Here is a 15,541-nt window from a genome sequence, read left to right as displayed (position 1 = left end):
CACAGAGAATCCCGACTTGTGTCGTTGCGGGGGGGGGGGGGGGGGTTGAGGTGCTCGTGAAGAGAACGTCAAGAGGCAGACGAATTGCGCGGCTCATCGGCAACATAGGTCAGCGGATGAACCGAAAGCATGGTGAGATTGAATATTTCATTACCCAGTTTGTAAGTGCGCATGGAGGTCTGAAGTCTTACCTGCACAAAATTGGGAATGCACGATCTCCAGACTGGATGTCTTGCAACGGGGTGGTGACCGACTAGTGAATACTGAAGGTATCCATAACAAAGCCCTCCGTAACACCTATAAGGGGCAAATGGATGCCGCCATCACCGCAGTTTACAGAGCTCCTGGAAATGAAGCATCGACAAATGATCTTCACAAACACCTGAAGAACGTAATAATTGATACGCCGCAGGCATACTTAGCCCCAGTCGCAAAAAATCTAAAGGACTGGTTCGACGATGAATGTAAACTAGCAACGGAAAGGAAGAATGCCGCATACTGGGGTATGCTGCACTTTCAAAGAATGCGGGCACCCCTATGACGAACTCTGTCAAGTGGAAATGTGACTTCAAAGAAAGAATATGGAAGCCTGGGAGAAGCAACACAACAACTTACACTCGAGCACCTCGATGCTGTATATTCGAACGACGGGTTAACTGTTTCGATGAACTGCTCAACAATCGAAATATCGGCAAGATAGAGGTCCCGTCAACTGAAGACGACGGACAAATGCTGCCACCGCCAAACATAGAAGAAACAGTCCGTGCAATTCATATGCTTAAAAACCAACTAAACGAAGGGGTGCAGATGCTCAAAGTGTAGGACAGCAAATCAATGCCTGATAACTGGCAAAGAAGCATTATTTGTCCCATACATAAAAAGGGTGATATCACGCAGTGCAGCAATTATAAATGTATCATATTGCAGAGTACCATCTATAAGATATTCTTCGCTATCTTGCTAGGCCGGATAGCCCCATACGCCCAGAACATCACTGACCCATACCAAAGAGGCTTCACTCCAGCTAAACGAGCATAACGATTTGATTTTCTTTCTGTGGCAAGCGGTGAAAAAACTGTTGGAATATGACCATCAGTTACACCATTTTTTCACCGAATTCAAGGCCGTCTACGATAGCATAGCTGGGGTAAAACTGTACACGGCCATGAGGGAGTTCGATATCCCAACGAAACTGATAAGGAGGACTGAGTTAACCATGACTTATGTGCGAGGTCAGAAAAAAGCAGCAAGATCACTCTCAAAACCACTCAATGTCAACAACGGTCTAAGGCTAGGAGATGCCCTATTGTGCACTTTTTTTAACCTGACCCTGTAAAAAGTGATCCGTGATTCTGAGGTAAATGCGAGAGGCACCAATTTCTTCAAGTCTACCCAACTACTGGCCTATGCTGACGATATCAACATCATGGAAAGAACAGCCAGAGATGTACAAACTGTCTTATTTCAGATTGAAGAAACGGTGCTAGATCTTCGACTCTGTATCATGTGAGAGTAAGACGGCATATGTGATGGCAACGTCAGCACCAAAAACCAAAGAGTCAACAACATCAAATAGCGCTGGTCAAATAAGAACAATAAAGATAGGAGACTATAACTTTGAAACCTTTGATAGCTTCTCCTATCTAGGGACGACGAAATCCGAGCACGCTTGCTGGCAGCCAACAGGGCCTATTTCAACTCACGAAACCTATTCCAACTCACCATAGGGTCAAAGCTATTACTGTACAAAACAACGATCTTACCAGTCCTTATGGGGTTCTTAGCAAGAAAAATTGTTTACTCTTGGCCGTGTTCGAGAGAAGAATCCTCAGAAGAGTTGTCGGTCTTCTACATGGGGGTGAACGATTCGGAAGTCTCTGTAATGAGGGAACCTATAAGTGATATCATAATCGCTTGGTCGTTGACAAAATCCGGCTTAATAGGTTGTGATGGGTGGGTCATTTAATCCATATGGGTGGAGATGATCCTGCCGGAGAGTTTATACGGACAATATCTATGGTAGGAAAAAAAGATGTGGCAGACACTTGATGGGGCGATGGGGTAGGCCAGAACACCAGACAGTCTTTTGGCATGTCGAATTGGTGGACCTCGGTGCAAAACCGGAATATCTAGAGTTCCTTATTAAGGCATACCTACGTCAAATACCGGTTGTTGCACCGTTTATGATGATGATGATCCTTGATCGGTAGATTCAATGCTTGCCTGGAGGAGGGTATTTCTTCTTACCGCCGGAAGGTGATGAAGTTGCCGCTGATCAGTAAAGGTAAGGGAAACTCTGAACTGCGATTGGATATTGATCACTCTATATGTTTGACCCAGCTGAAAAACTCATCAGCAGTAGACTCACCAAAGCGATGCGTGCTGCCGAAGACTTATCCTGTGTGACAATGGATTTTCTCATGAGGGTCATGGATAAGGTTTATCGATGCCAGATATGTATATCTTCAATTTCGTATGATAGTCAGATATGTTCGGCTGTTTCTTGCAAATATTGAGGGATTATCTATGAGACGCTGAAAGGCTAGAGGAGATCGGAAATCATGTTCAGGGTAGCGCGGGGATCTATCCTAGGCGCGGGTCCCAGGAATGCTTCCTATGATAGTTATCTTCCTAACATTCGACATGCCAGGAAAGTGGCGCTTGGTCGATTATGCATATGGTTTTACGGCATTCGTGATCAGAGAAGAGAATACATTGAAGACGGGGAGTTCCTAAGTGTTTCTTAGCGATACATATTTAATTTTAATTAACTTCAGGCTAACAAATAATCTCCTAACTCAAAACGGATGTACTGTAGAACAAGTGCAAAGCAGACTGGGCATACTGATACCACGGGTAAGCGGATGGATGACTGCTTATGGTTTCAGCATTGGACTGGAAAAAAGCGAACCAACTAAAAAGAGAATACCGCAGCAGACAAGATGGTAGCAGGAGCTTCGGTCTTAAGTCGGCTAATAGTAAAAGTTTATAGCTCTGCCTCAAACAGGAGATGTTTTCTCATGAGTGGTATACGCGGAGATATGGGCTGAAGTTTTTGACAAAGTGGTATATCGTAAGCGTCTTGCTTAAGTCCAGAGATCGGTAGGTTAGCGAGTGGTATCTGCCTATTGCACTGTCTCAAAGCCGGCTGTGGTGGTGATTGCGGAAATGATTCCTGATGACTTCCTTGTTAAGGAATGCACAAGGGAGAGAACTCAATGAAAGTCCTTGTGGAGAACAGAAACATACACTTTTGCCTAAGTGAGCACGCAGGTTTTAAGTCATGCCTCTACAAGGTTGGGAGGACAGGAACACTTGACTGCGTGTTTGGCAATGGGGTGGACGGCGCTGATCACACTTTTTTTCTTGTGGAAGGGAGGGGAAACTCTCTTCGGACAACATAGTCAAAGTAAAGTGCCTATCATGATGGGAAGGTTTCCATGAACCGTCCGACAGCTTGCTGTTGTGGGAGCCCAATACTCAATGCGTAAATGCATTCACCCAGCCTACCCAAGAAAGTATTTTGCTAATCTCCTTGGCGAAGAGGTGTGATCAGGTAGGATTTAGTATGGTGAAGTAATCCCAGCTATGCTGAGCATCTAGTTGTATTTTTTAATCAGTTTTGCGATCTCTGCAAGCTTCACTGAGTACCGAAATGTGTATCCCTGTTTTGGTCCTTTATCTTCTTTGTTACGGCAACCCATAAAAGGATCTGAAAACAAACAAAACTTTTATTGGCATTTTTATTGTGGGGCCGCCATCGTGTTTAAACCCAATGTAAATGAGCCTTATGTACGCAAGGCGCCGCTAGACTTCATTTCATTTCTCTCACGTCGTCGTACGTCCTTGACAAGATAAAGTCCATCTAGGATATGGTTTGCGTTTCTGTATCGATTTTCCGTTGGCCTGGATTCCAAGTCCTATTGATGTACGGAATTCTCACTCTCCTGTAGACACCCAATCTACATTTGGGAGGGATTGATGAGTCGAACAGACTCCACACTTCGCCCAGAGAAAACTAATTGAGTTGCTCAGAATCTCGACAAAACGGCTCCCAATCTGTAGGAGTCGTGTGGGGCCGACGATGGTTTATCAAAATCTTTAGGATGAACCCACTGTGGACAGCGGGAGGTTATTGTCTAAATTGAAGCTGATTTCATGACTTGGACTCATATGAATGTGCGATGACCGCGAGTAATTGCGGTTTTGTTGCGGATTTAATGAAAAATGCTCATCATGTTTTCGTGGTTTTTAGGTCAAGTATGAATGGATGAAGATCTCAACAATGGATATCTTCATTTGCATCTTAAATGCTAGTACACTGTAGAGGAACTTTCAGATCGTTGCAGACAAAAGAAATGCACATGCAAACTAACTGCATCCAAGAAGGCAGGGACCCGTGCATGTAACTGAGATTTCATGATGCATTTTTTGGAGTGGAAAGCAAAGTGATATATGAATTACTCTCTGTGCTGCAGTTATTAATATTCTGCATGCTAGTCTGGTCTGAAGTTGTCAGGAAAAGTCCACGGACCAGTACGTGGACAAATCACGTCATGGCCGGCGCATTTTAATTAAAATAGGGACAAAGACGTTGCTTGAGTTGTGGGTGCACAGACTAGGTAATCTGATACGGAACAGTTTGCAGCTTATTACGTTTGTCCCGACAAGGAAACTCATTTGATTTTCGCCGGCGCTTGCATAGAGAAAACTGGGTTCAAAGCAGTTATTAGAATCTGTCATACAATCTGGATTTGTATCTGCATCATCTACTTCTTCTGAGGACAATGGTGGGGAACCTGGAACTTGGGATCCCTTACTAGAGTCTTTTTCTTCTGCTTTTGCAATCTTGTTATTTTATAGGTTGCTGCAGCAATTATGTAGTAGAATACCAAATGACTGCTTTCCCATGTAATTCCAAGAAAAGATATTCTCCGGTATATCCTATGGGATCATTTTAAAAAAGGCTCTGATGGTTTTTTTCAGCCTTTGCTATGGGAAGCACCTCCTATTTCTCCTACTCCAAACTCGGCGGATTCGCCCTATGGAAGGCAAAATGTTGCACATGCATTACGCATTGTTGCAACTATATCCAAGGTGTCAGGTTTATGGACTGCTCGTAGATTGTTGTAGCCGCCGTTAACACTTTCCATACTTTTATTGTGATTCCATGCGCTGATAAGCCGTCCCTGATGCAACCATGCAATTTACTGTTTTACAAGTTACTCTCCGGGGCAGCGTTGCATAATGATGAGTTACAGATTAGAGTCTTTGGTTGCAAATTAAGTGTAGTCATGGCTTTCTGTTAGATGCGTGCTTATCCGGTGTAATACGCAAATTAGACCTACCTGCAATAGTTTAATGCTTCTGGCGATGCATGCAATACATACGAGCAGTACCTCGAATGATTACGATAGATGTGGAATGATAGTGAGAAATAAGTCAAGCTAGGTAAGGAGTGTTAATAGGCAAACAAGATATATGTATATCGTAGATGAAAGCAAGAGTTCTGATTTGCTTTGATTGATTTCTTTTTCCAATTAGTTAGGTTTTTTCCCTGCTGCACTATAATTATTTCTAGTTCAGAGGAAGTGAAAGTTGGAATATGAATATAACAAACTGACTGATTGGAGTTAATCACAAGTACGTCCGATTACGGCAAAGATCTGAGATATTTCTACATGTACATATTACAATATAGAATTAGTAGTTATAATTACAACTAGTTGAGACACAAGTGACGAAGCAGTAACCGATTTGTTGTTCAATCCAATTATCGTTTCTACATTGAGTTATGCAATAACAGTGCAAAGGGTGGCACAGGTTCCATGATGAAAGAGTGGACTGGACCACGTTGTGGTCACTGGAAATTATTTTTTAATGGAAGACCACAAACGGGGAAGGACGAAGTGGAACCTTCCGGAAAAAAGTGGATCAATTGGTCTAGGTTGAGAGTTGTATAAGGCTGATCATCATCATCATCATCAACGCCGCAACAACCGGTATCCGGTCTAGGCCTGCCTTAATAAGGAACTCCAGACATCCCGGTTTTACGCCGAGGTCCACCAATTCGATATCCCTAAAAGCTGTCTGGCGTCCTGACCTACACCATAGCTCCATCTTAGGCAGGGTCTGCCTTGTCTTCTTTTTCTACCATAGATATTTCCCTTATAGACTTTCCGGACTGGATCATCGTCATCCATACGGATTAAGTGACCCGCCCACCGTAATCTATTGAGCCGGATATTATCCACAACCAGACGGTCATGGTATCGCTCATAGATTTCATCGTTATGTAGGCTATGGAATCGTCCATCCTCGTGTAGAGGGCCAAAAATTCTTCGGAGGATTCTTCTTTCGAACCCAAGTCTCCGAGAAATACATGAGGACTGTCATTGTCTTGTACAGTAAGAGCTTGGACCCTATGGTGAGACGTTTCGAGCGGAACCATTTTTGTAAGCTGAAATAGGCTCTGTTGGCTGACAACAACTGTGCGCGGATTTCATCATTGTAGCTGAGAAATTATCAACGGTCTCAAAGTTGTAATCTCCTATCTTTATTCTTCCGGTTTGACCAGTGCGATTTGATGTTGTTGGTTGATTCGTCTTCGGTGCTGACGTTGCCATGATATACTTTGTCTTGCCTTCACTGATGTGCAGCCCAAGATCTCGCGCCGTCTGCTCGATCTGGATGAAGGCGATTTGCACGTCTCGGGTGGTTCTTCCCATGATGTCGATATCGTCAGCATAGGCCAGTAGTTGGGTAGACTTAAAGAGGATCGTACCTCTTGCATTTACCTCAGCATCACGGATCACTTTCTCGAGGGTCAGGTTAAAGATGACGCACGATAGGGCATCCGCTTGTCGTAGACCGTTGTTCATATCGAATGGTCTTGAGAGTGATCCTGCTGCTTTTATCTGGCCTCGCATATTGGTCAGGGTCATCCTAGTTACTCTTATCAATTTCGTCGAATTCGAATTCTCTCATGGCCGTGTACAGTTTTACCCTGGCTATGCTATCATAGGCGGCTTTAAAGTCGATGAACAGATGGTGCAACTGTTGTCCATATTCCAACAGTTTTTCCATCGCTTGCCGCAGAGAGAAAATCTGATCTGTTGCTGATTTGCCTGGAGTGAACCCTCTTTGGTATGGGCCAATGATGTTCTGGGCGTATAGGGCTATCCGACCTAGCAAGATAGCGGAGAATATCTTATAGATGGTACTCAGCAACGTAATACCTCTATAATCGCCGCACTATGTGATATCTCCCTTTTTATGTATGGGACAGATAATGCCTCGTTGCCAATCGCCAGGCATTGATTCGCTGTCCCATACCTTGAGCATCAGTTGGTGAACCACTTGGTGTAATTGGTTGCCTCCATATTTAATCAATTCGGCTGTAATTCCACGGATTGTGTCTCCTATACTTAGTGGTAGCAGTATTTGTCCGTCGTCTTCAGTTGGCGGGATCTCCAACTCGCCAATGTTCTGGTTGTTCAGTAGCTCATCAAAGTACTCAACCCATCACTCCAATATGCCCATTCTGTCGGAAATCAGATTTCCCTCTTTATCTCGGCAGGATGAGCATCGAAGTGTATAAAGCTTCATCCTGCTGACTTGTTGGTAAAACTTCCACGCCTGGTGCAGTTGCTTCCTGTACTTTTCCAGTTCACAGACTTGTTGGTTCTCCCAGGCTTCCTTTTTCCGTCTGTGAAGTCGCTTCTCCACTCGACGGAGTTCGTGATAAGTCTCTGCGCATGCCCGCGTTCTCTGAGAATGCAGCATTACTCGGTATACGGCATTCTTCCGTTCCGTTACTAGCTTACATTCATCGTCAAACCAGCCGTTCCGACTTTTTTTGCGACTGGGGCTAAGTATCTTTGTGAACGTATCAATGATAACGTTCTTCAGATGGTTGTGAAGATCATTTGTTGATGCTTCATCTCCAGGACCTCTGTTGACTGTGGTTATTGCGGCATCTATTTCCCTCTTATAGGTGTGCGGAGGGCTATGTTGTGGATGGCTTCAGTATTCACTCTCATCTGATTGTCAGAGGGGATTGTATATAGTGTCGTAATTCGAGCTCGGAGCACCATACCAACGAGATAATGGTCCGAGTCTATATTTGCCCCCCTATATGTTCTGACATTCATCAAGGCTGTGAGGTGGCGGCGTTCAATCAGCACGTGGTCAATTTGGTTGAAAGTGGTCCCGTCTGGAGAGGCCCACGTTTGTTTGTGGGCTGCTTTCTGCGCAAACCAGGTACTTCCAACAACCATTTCATAACGCCCAATCCGTTATCATTGGTATCCCTATGTAAGCTTTGCGAGCCAACGTATCGCCTGAATACGGGCTCCATCCTTACTTGACTGTTGAAATCTCCAGGTATGATTTTGATATCATACTTGGGACAGGCTTCGAGAGTCCGCTCAACTGCCTCGTAGAAGGTATCTTTCTCCGACTCTGCAGTCTCCTCTGTAGGGGTGTGAACGTTTATTAGGCTTATATTTCTAAACTTGCCTCGCAAACGCAGAGTGCATAGCCTTTCGCTTATATTTTCAAAGCCGATAACAGTAGGCTTCATTTTTTGGTTGACTAAGAAACCTAAGCGGCCATCCAGTAAACCATGGGCTCGGAGGTTTACTGGATGGCCGCTATAATATATGGTGTAGCGGCTCTTCTCCAGGAAACTGGTCCCTGTCCATCGCATCTCTTGCAACGGTGTTACATCAGCCTTATATTGGAACAGGGTATCGGCTAGCTACTGAGCAGCATTCGGTCTGTACAGGGAGCGCACGTTCCATGGGAAAATGCGCAAATCGTTATTTCGATGTCGTTGCCGGGTTCGTAGTTGTAAGATCCATCCTGTCCGAGGTTCCTTTCGTGGCTTCGTAACATCGGTTTTCCATGTAGGGTTATCAGCCCTACCCAACCCCCAACCTGGAGGACCAGTTGGTGCATTTTGTCCCTTTTCCAGGCGCGGGAGACTTGCCTTCATCCGCCTCCACCTGCAGCTTTTCGTTAAGAAATAACTCCCAGCAGTCACCACGTGGAGGTGGAGATAGGGTTTGGGAGTAGAGCTGTTGGTGTTGGTTCAGCAGACGTTTCCCAGGTTTTATGCTCCATCGTGGGTACCCATCCACGTTTCGCCCTGGGACCTATACTACCTTTCGACTACCTGATGATAATTACATGAAAAACTACCTGTCACTGACTCCCCCTCGGACACCACCTTGCCGTGGTGGGGGAACCTATAGTAGTTTACTACTCCACTAACGGTGTCCAAAACATGAATATGGAAACGAAGGATTTAAACTCTCCAAGTGATAAGAAGTCACAGACTTCGAATCCACCCGGGACCAAGAGCATCGTGTCGCGGCCGAGGTGTGGATTTTGGAAGTCTCACCACATTCATACCCCCCTGTAGATAAATCTGTGGAAGGCATGCTTTTCGACTTGTATTTAGTGCCTACGGCGAAATTAGCCAGAAAGGAAAGTATGGTAACTCTCAATTTGGGAGAAACTGGAAATTCGACTACGGTCGGCCCGCCCACGGTACTAAAGCCCAAATTTACCCGAAAACGGAAGAGGAAGGCTAGGTAGAAGGGAATTTCGGCCACTAAGGAGGAGGACTACAGGCTGAATCCTCCCTGTCAGAACCTTATCCTTCAACCTTACCGGGAAGAGCGGAAGAAATGGATCCAAGCGGCCTGGACACCGTGAACCTGAAAAGACCTCAAGCCGGCGGCAGAAGAGGGCACTGTGATGGAAGATGAAGCTCCTTGTGAATGAGGACATGGACGTGGCTGTACCACTAGTTGCAGTAACGTCCAGAGAAATCGGACGCAAGGAAGCGGAATCTTCAGCGGAAGGTGGGGATAAACTGGAAACCTCGGCGAGATCCACACTGGACGCATCAGATTCTTCTGTCAGCGGTAATGTGCGCAAGAAGCGTAAGACCAACAGCTCTGTTGTAGCCAACGCTTTATTGTGTTTCGAATCAGGGCTTACTTCTACGCGTCCCTTGGGGATTAGGACCGGTGTACCAGGAGATGATCAAATCAGCGAAAGAGATCTCAATGAAACTGGTCCCTCCCATAGGAATACGGATACGAAGGCGGAAAGGAAGAGGACGTATGCGCAAGCTGCAGCCTCTGTTCTGACTGCTGCCGTTGGAGTTTCCTCCTAAGATGGCAAAATGTCAGAGGGACAATTTACCATCCTTCGGGAATGCCTGTGGAAAAAAATTATGGAGCCCGGAACGAAGCCACGATTTAACAATCAAGGTTTTCGCGATGGGGTTCCCCATTTGGAGTGCACTGACGAGGCTGCCTTAAACTGACTCCAGCAGGCAATCTGGGCTTTGAGTTCCGGCGGACGGCCCAAGTTCACTATTGCTACGCAGGACAGAACATATCGGATGTTGATTACTGGGCCCTCGAAGGAAGACAGAGGGCATCATCATGCTGGGTGAACAGAACCCGGCCATGGACTTTGGACACTGGAGATTAAAGTTTATGAATGCCAGGAAGGACAAATCTACAAACATTTTGAGAACGAAGAACAATGATGGTCTTCGACTCACACAATATAGGGCAAATTGAACCATTTTCGGTGCGCTCTCCCATATGGAGTTGCGCGCAGAGGACAGTGCATACAAGGGCGGAACCCCCAAATGAGGGTTCACACTGGTGAAGGGACTACAGAGTGAATCCTACCTGCTAGTAACTTCTTCTACACCTTCCAAGGAACAGGCGGAAGAAAGGGAAACCAGAGACGTGAACGGAACTGACTTGATGCCAGTTCAAGTGATCGAATCTACGCAAACCAATCAAGGTGATAAGTGGAAAACTGACGAATGCTCTGCGGGATGAGATGAGATTTTGCATGGATTAGGACATGAGAACTGCGGTATCTCCAAGTGCGGATTTCCTCAGAGAAATCAAACACGATGGGATCGAATCTCTAGCGGTACGGTGTGGGGGCAACCCCGTCGCACGCGGACTGCTTTCCATAACAAATTATAGTAAGTTTATGTTGAAAAACATAAAGATTAGTCAAATCAACCTGCAGCATGCGAAGCCTCTTCCTATCTGTAGGCAGAGAGGCTGACAAAGCTGCAAGACTTCCCCTACATCTTTCTGGTACAAGAGTCGTGGGTTCGATTTAACAGAATCAGTGGCTTTGGATCAGTGAAGGGACCGAGAGCTTGTGTCCTGATGTTAAGATGGTTAGGGGCAACCATGCTGAGACAGTTCTGTTCCCAGGACTTAGTTACGGGAGAAATCGGGTTGCCCGCTCTATTGCGAGCTAGGGACTGTCACGTTACAAGTGTCGGCTCCTAAAACTATTGAAGGGGACGTGCAGCCCTCGGCATCTTTATTTGGAGCGTAGATGAGGTGCCACATTTCGCAAATAAATTTGCAGCACTATAAAGCGGCGACTGCACTTATCAGTCGTCGGATCAATAGCTGCAAGAAATTTATATACCGTGGGTTGTTGGTGGGGTAGTCAGGGGCCTAAACTTCCAACATGCTGACCTGTTGTATGCCAATGGAAATGATCGACCTAGCTCCTGCATAATAGTCTTAAAAGACTTCCAGGCTAATTTGGTTAACGACCTATGGGATAACGACACCACATCGGCTAACCATGAAAAGTGAACAGGGAGATAACATAAAGAGATACTATGGTGCTCTGCATATTTCCCCTATGGCGCAGAAGACGTTCCCAGTGGAACATTCATCAGAGCTATCCAATATGCAAAAAGTAGAAGCATGGGGGTAATAGCAGGATATGAAGTCAACGCTCACCACATATGCTGAGGAAGTTTCAACACCAATACAAGAGGATCGAGATTACTGAAGTATCTAATATGAACCGATTTGCAGATCCTTAATTTGGGTAATGAACCCATTTTCTTGAACGTGGTCAGGGGAGAGGTCATCGACATCATGGTGGCATCCCCTGACATCGCGGCTCTGGTCGGAGAGTGGAGAGTATCAAACGATATCACACTCTCGGATCACAAACGCATTGATTTCGTAATGGGCATGGATCCACCTCCACCCACCCCATTTCTGAATCCGAGGAAGACAGATTGGGTGATGTATAAAATAGAATTGGGCGTCCGAGTCACGATCCCTGGGAAGCGCATCAAATCCATTGCTGGAATTGAGAAGACAACCCAGATGATCACAACTAGCATGAGAGAAGCCTTCGTAGAAAGCTGTCCACTCAAGATGCCAAACAAGGGTAAAACACCATGGTGGTACTTAGTTTTGGCAAAACAGAGGTGAACAACAAGGGTGTTCCTCAATCATGCTCTGAAGTGTGATTCAGCCGCAGGCTGGAATCGCTATAAAGATGCACAGAGGGCTCTAAAGAAGAGCATAAAAGCGATGAAGAAACGGCAAACCATTTACTTGAAGTTCACTTTCTAGGCAGCAACCAAAATCTCATCTGCGAGCCGACAGGTGCATACAGCCCTCAACTGAGAAACTGGAATCTGGCGTGCAAAGTAGTATCACCAGAGCGCGTAAAATAGGCATTTAACTCGTTCCACAGATGCCCTGGGTATACATATTCGGTTATATATCTCGCGCATGCCTAGCGCATGCTTATATTCCAATTAAATTGCATGATGTGAAGGTGTTATTCATTTCCAAACCAGGGAAACCAAAAAAGCAAAAAGCTTCCGATCGATTAGTGTAACATCCTTTCTGCTAAAAGGATTAGAAAGACTAGTAGATCAGTTCCTAAGGGATACACACATTCCTAACTGGGCACTTCATCATAGGCAATACGCCTACCAGAAAGGCAAATCCACGATGACCGCACTTCATGAACTCTCGGCAAAAGCTGAAAAGGCCATGTTCGAAAAAGAATACGCCTTAGGTGCATTCGTGAACATCGAAGGTGCCTTCGATTATGCCTCATTCGCAGCAATTTGTGATGCTGCAAGAAGAACCGATATTAATTAGTTGGATCCTTCACATGCTAGAGTGGAGAAAAATCCACGTTTTGATCGGCCAGAAGTCTATTGAGGCCGGATGTCTTAGGGGCTGCCCACAGGGAGGGGTTCTCTCCCCTTTGTTGTGGCCCCTGGTAATGGATACCCTGCTATGGCTGCTGGAGGCCCAAAAAGACTTCGCGCTAGCATTTGCTGTCGATCTAGTTTGCGGATACAGTATGTGATCGCTGGAATGCTACTCTGCATGAAATCCACAGCCTCCGCAATGGACTCACGGTGAATGCTAGGAAGACTGGACTAGTTATGTTTACTAGGAACGTCAGGGGGCAGCTATACGCTACCCACTTTAGCAGGCGCGTAAATCCAGCTGGCACAATCAGTCCCAGTGGAAGTAGCACATCCAGGAACAATATCAGAAATCCTGCAGACTGCTCTTGTGTTGCAGAACTGCGATAGGTAAGATCTGGGGACTTTCACCAAAATGAATGCATTGGTTGTATACATCTATAATAAAGCCCATTTTGATTTATGCATGTATCGTCTGGTGGCCAAGACTGAACTTTGCTAACAGCAGGGAACTGCTAACGCAGATTCAGAGGGTTACCTAAGTATAACTGCAGCAATGAGTACTACGCCAACTGCGGCACTTGAAGCTACCCTAAATCTACCCCCCATTCACTCGTAGAAAAAACGGAAAGTAGCCAACGACACATATAGACTCCATACCATTGGAGCGTGGAAAGGAGGACAATCACACGGTCATGCCTTTATCTGGAAATTCCTTGACAAACATCTGGTAGCTCTGATGCTGGCCGATCATATGGTTTCCTGATTCGTCTTTGAAAAGACATACACTGTCGTAATCACCAAAAGAGAAGAATGGTCGATAAATGGTCATGAGTCTTTTCAGATTTCAGACTTAATAATCTTCACCGACGGGTCAGTTATGGAGGACGGATCGGGCACAGGGGTGTTCTTGGAGAATCCGATTTTGGAACTGACTCGAACTCTTGGAAAAATGACGACCATATTTCAGGCGGAGATATATGCCATTTCATGGGCAGCAGAAGAATGTCTGCGACAAAAATGGAGGGGTCGCACCATTCGAATCTGTTCAGACAGTCGGGCGGCATTATCAGCAATGAACAGCAACGACAAGTCAAGCCAGTTGGTGTGGAGGTGTCGATAGGTGCTGCTGAAACTTGGCCGACTGAACGAAACATTCCTGATGTGAGTACCGGGGCACTCTAATATCGCTGGTAATGAGGAAGCTGACAGACTGGCTTGTCGAGGGTCTGGATCCACAATGGTGGGGCCAGAACCAGTTTTTAGAATCCGGCCATACACTGTCAAGTCTACTCTTAAGGGTGAAATTGCAAAAATTCACGCAGGCGAGAGGAGAAATTTGAATTCTTGCCGGCAGGCGAAAATTCTTGTGAAAGAACCTGGCGTCGCTATAGCGGCATTTTTGTTGTTCCTTAAGAAGTAGGACATGAAAATCATAGTAGCGCTTTTAACGGGACGCTGCTCCTTAGACTACCATATGGAAAAGATTGGGGTGGTGGTTTCGGCTATGTGGAGCCGATGTTAGAAGGAGGAGGAGACGGCCCTGCGCTTTTTATGCAGCTCTTAACTTATTAGCGATCATTATAATGCACCACCATTGCTATAGTATATTCTCGACGCAAATTAAAACAATACTTTATCGATGCAACAATTTTATTCAAAAACCAGATAAACCCGATTTCCGTGATCCCTATCCATCCACAGTTGTGCTGGTTGCGTTGGTTGTGCTGGTTGGTCCTGTATTATTAGGGAGAGCTCCTTTTAGAGCATCGACAAGATCTATGAAATGACTCCATAGAACGCAAATAGTACACTTTTCATCCGATAGATCTGCATTTCGACCCTCGCGAACTTGGGGCCCAGGCCAATTGTAATAAAGTCTTCTCATCAGGCAATCAACCCCCGTAATGAGTTCATGGACGAGCATATTATTCTTGGTGCCACTGTTGAGTCTTTTGAAAATCGAGAAAATTTTGTCGAAATCCTCTTCAAGGGTTGTTGGAGGCGTGGCGGGATTTGAAAGAGCGCAACCCTGAAATGTATAATAAAATTGGTATTTGGTTGCAACTTGTTTTAGAGAAGAAGGAGAATAATTTCTTATGAGTTATACCGCAGAAACCAAAACGATAAGTAGGAGAACTGTCGCAGAATTCATCCTGAAGTTTGTGATAAGGTAGTTGACTTCAACTGATGACCAATCCTGTCTCAGTACAGAATTTATACCCATCGATTTACCAGGAAATAGTTGTTGAATGTAAGGTATTTCAGGGTTAACATATGTATTATTTCTTTATGATTTTGGTTACGATTTGTGCAAGCAGAGCTATGCATTCCAAAGCTCATGCTTGTATCTTTTATAGCATAAGTACGCAATATGTGATAATCGAAACATGCATAGATAACAAAATTGGAATATTTGTTAAGCATAATGAAATAGTATGTAGGAGACATTCCATTTTCTGAATATTCATTGAAGATTGTTTAGAGAGTGGGGACTGAATA

The 15,541-nt window shown here is 45.1% G+C and overlaps 1 protein-coding gene across 1 annotated transcript; it reads right to left on the bottom strand.

The window, feature by feature from the left end:
• Positions 1 to 14,674: 14,674 nt before the first annotated feature.
• Positions 14,675 to 15,287, bottom strand: LOC119655754. The gene is made up of 2 exons (XM_038061811.1): positions 15,150 to 15,287; positions 14,675 to 15,071 (listed from the first exon to the last, which is right to left on the bottom strand). The coding sequence occupies exons 1-2, from the start codon at positions 15,264 to 15,266 to the stop codon at positions 14,730 to 14,732; spliced, it is 459 nt and encodes a 152-aa protein (XP_037917739.1). The 5' UTR covers positions 15,267 to 15,287; the 3' UTR covers positions 14,675 to 14,729.
• Between the last annotated feature and the right edge of the window lie 254 nt (positions 15,288 to 15,541).

Source organism: Hermetia illucens, chromosome 4, assembly GCF_905115235.1.
Source record: "Hermetia illucens chromosome 4, iHerIll2.2.curated.20191125, whole genome shotgun sequence".
Lineage (NCBI taxonomy): Eukaryota > Metazoa > Arthropoda > Insecta > Diptera > Stratiomyidae > Hermetia > Hermetia illucens.
This window is presented reverse-complemented; position numbering and strand designations above follow the sequence as displayed.

Excerpts from the sequence above, each read along its gene's own strand:
- LOC119655754 (XM_038061811.1), bottom strand. The coding sequence starts at position 15,266 with ATGGGTATAAATTCTGTACTGAGACAGGATTGGTCATCAGTTGAAGTC. Across the intron at positions 15,072-15,149 it reads TTATCGTTTTGGTTTCTGCG|GGTTGCGCTCTTTCAAATCC; the intron begins GTATAACTCATA and ends TATACATTTCAG.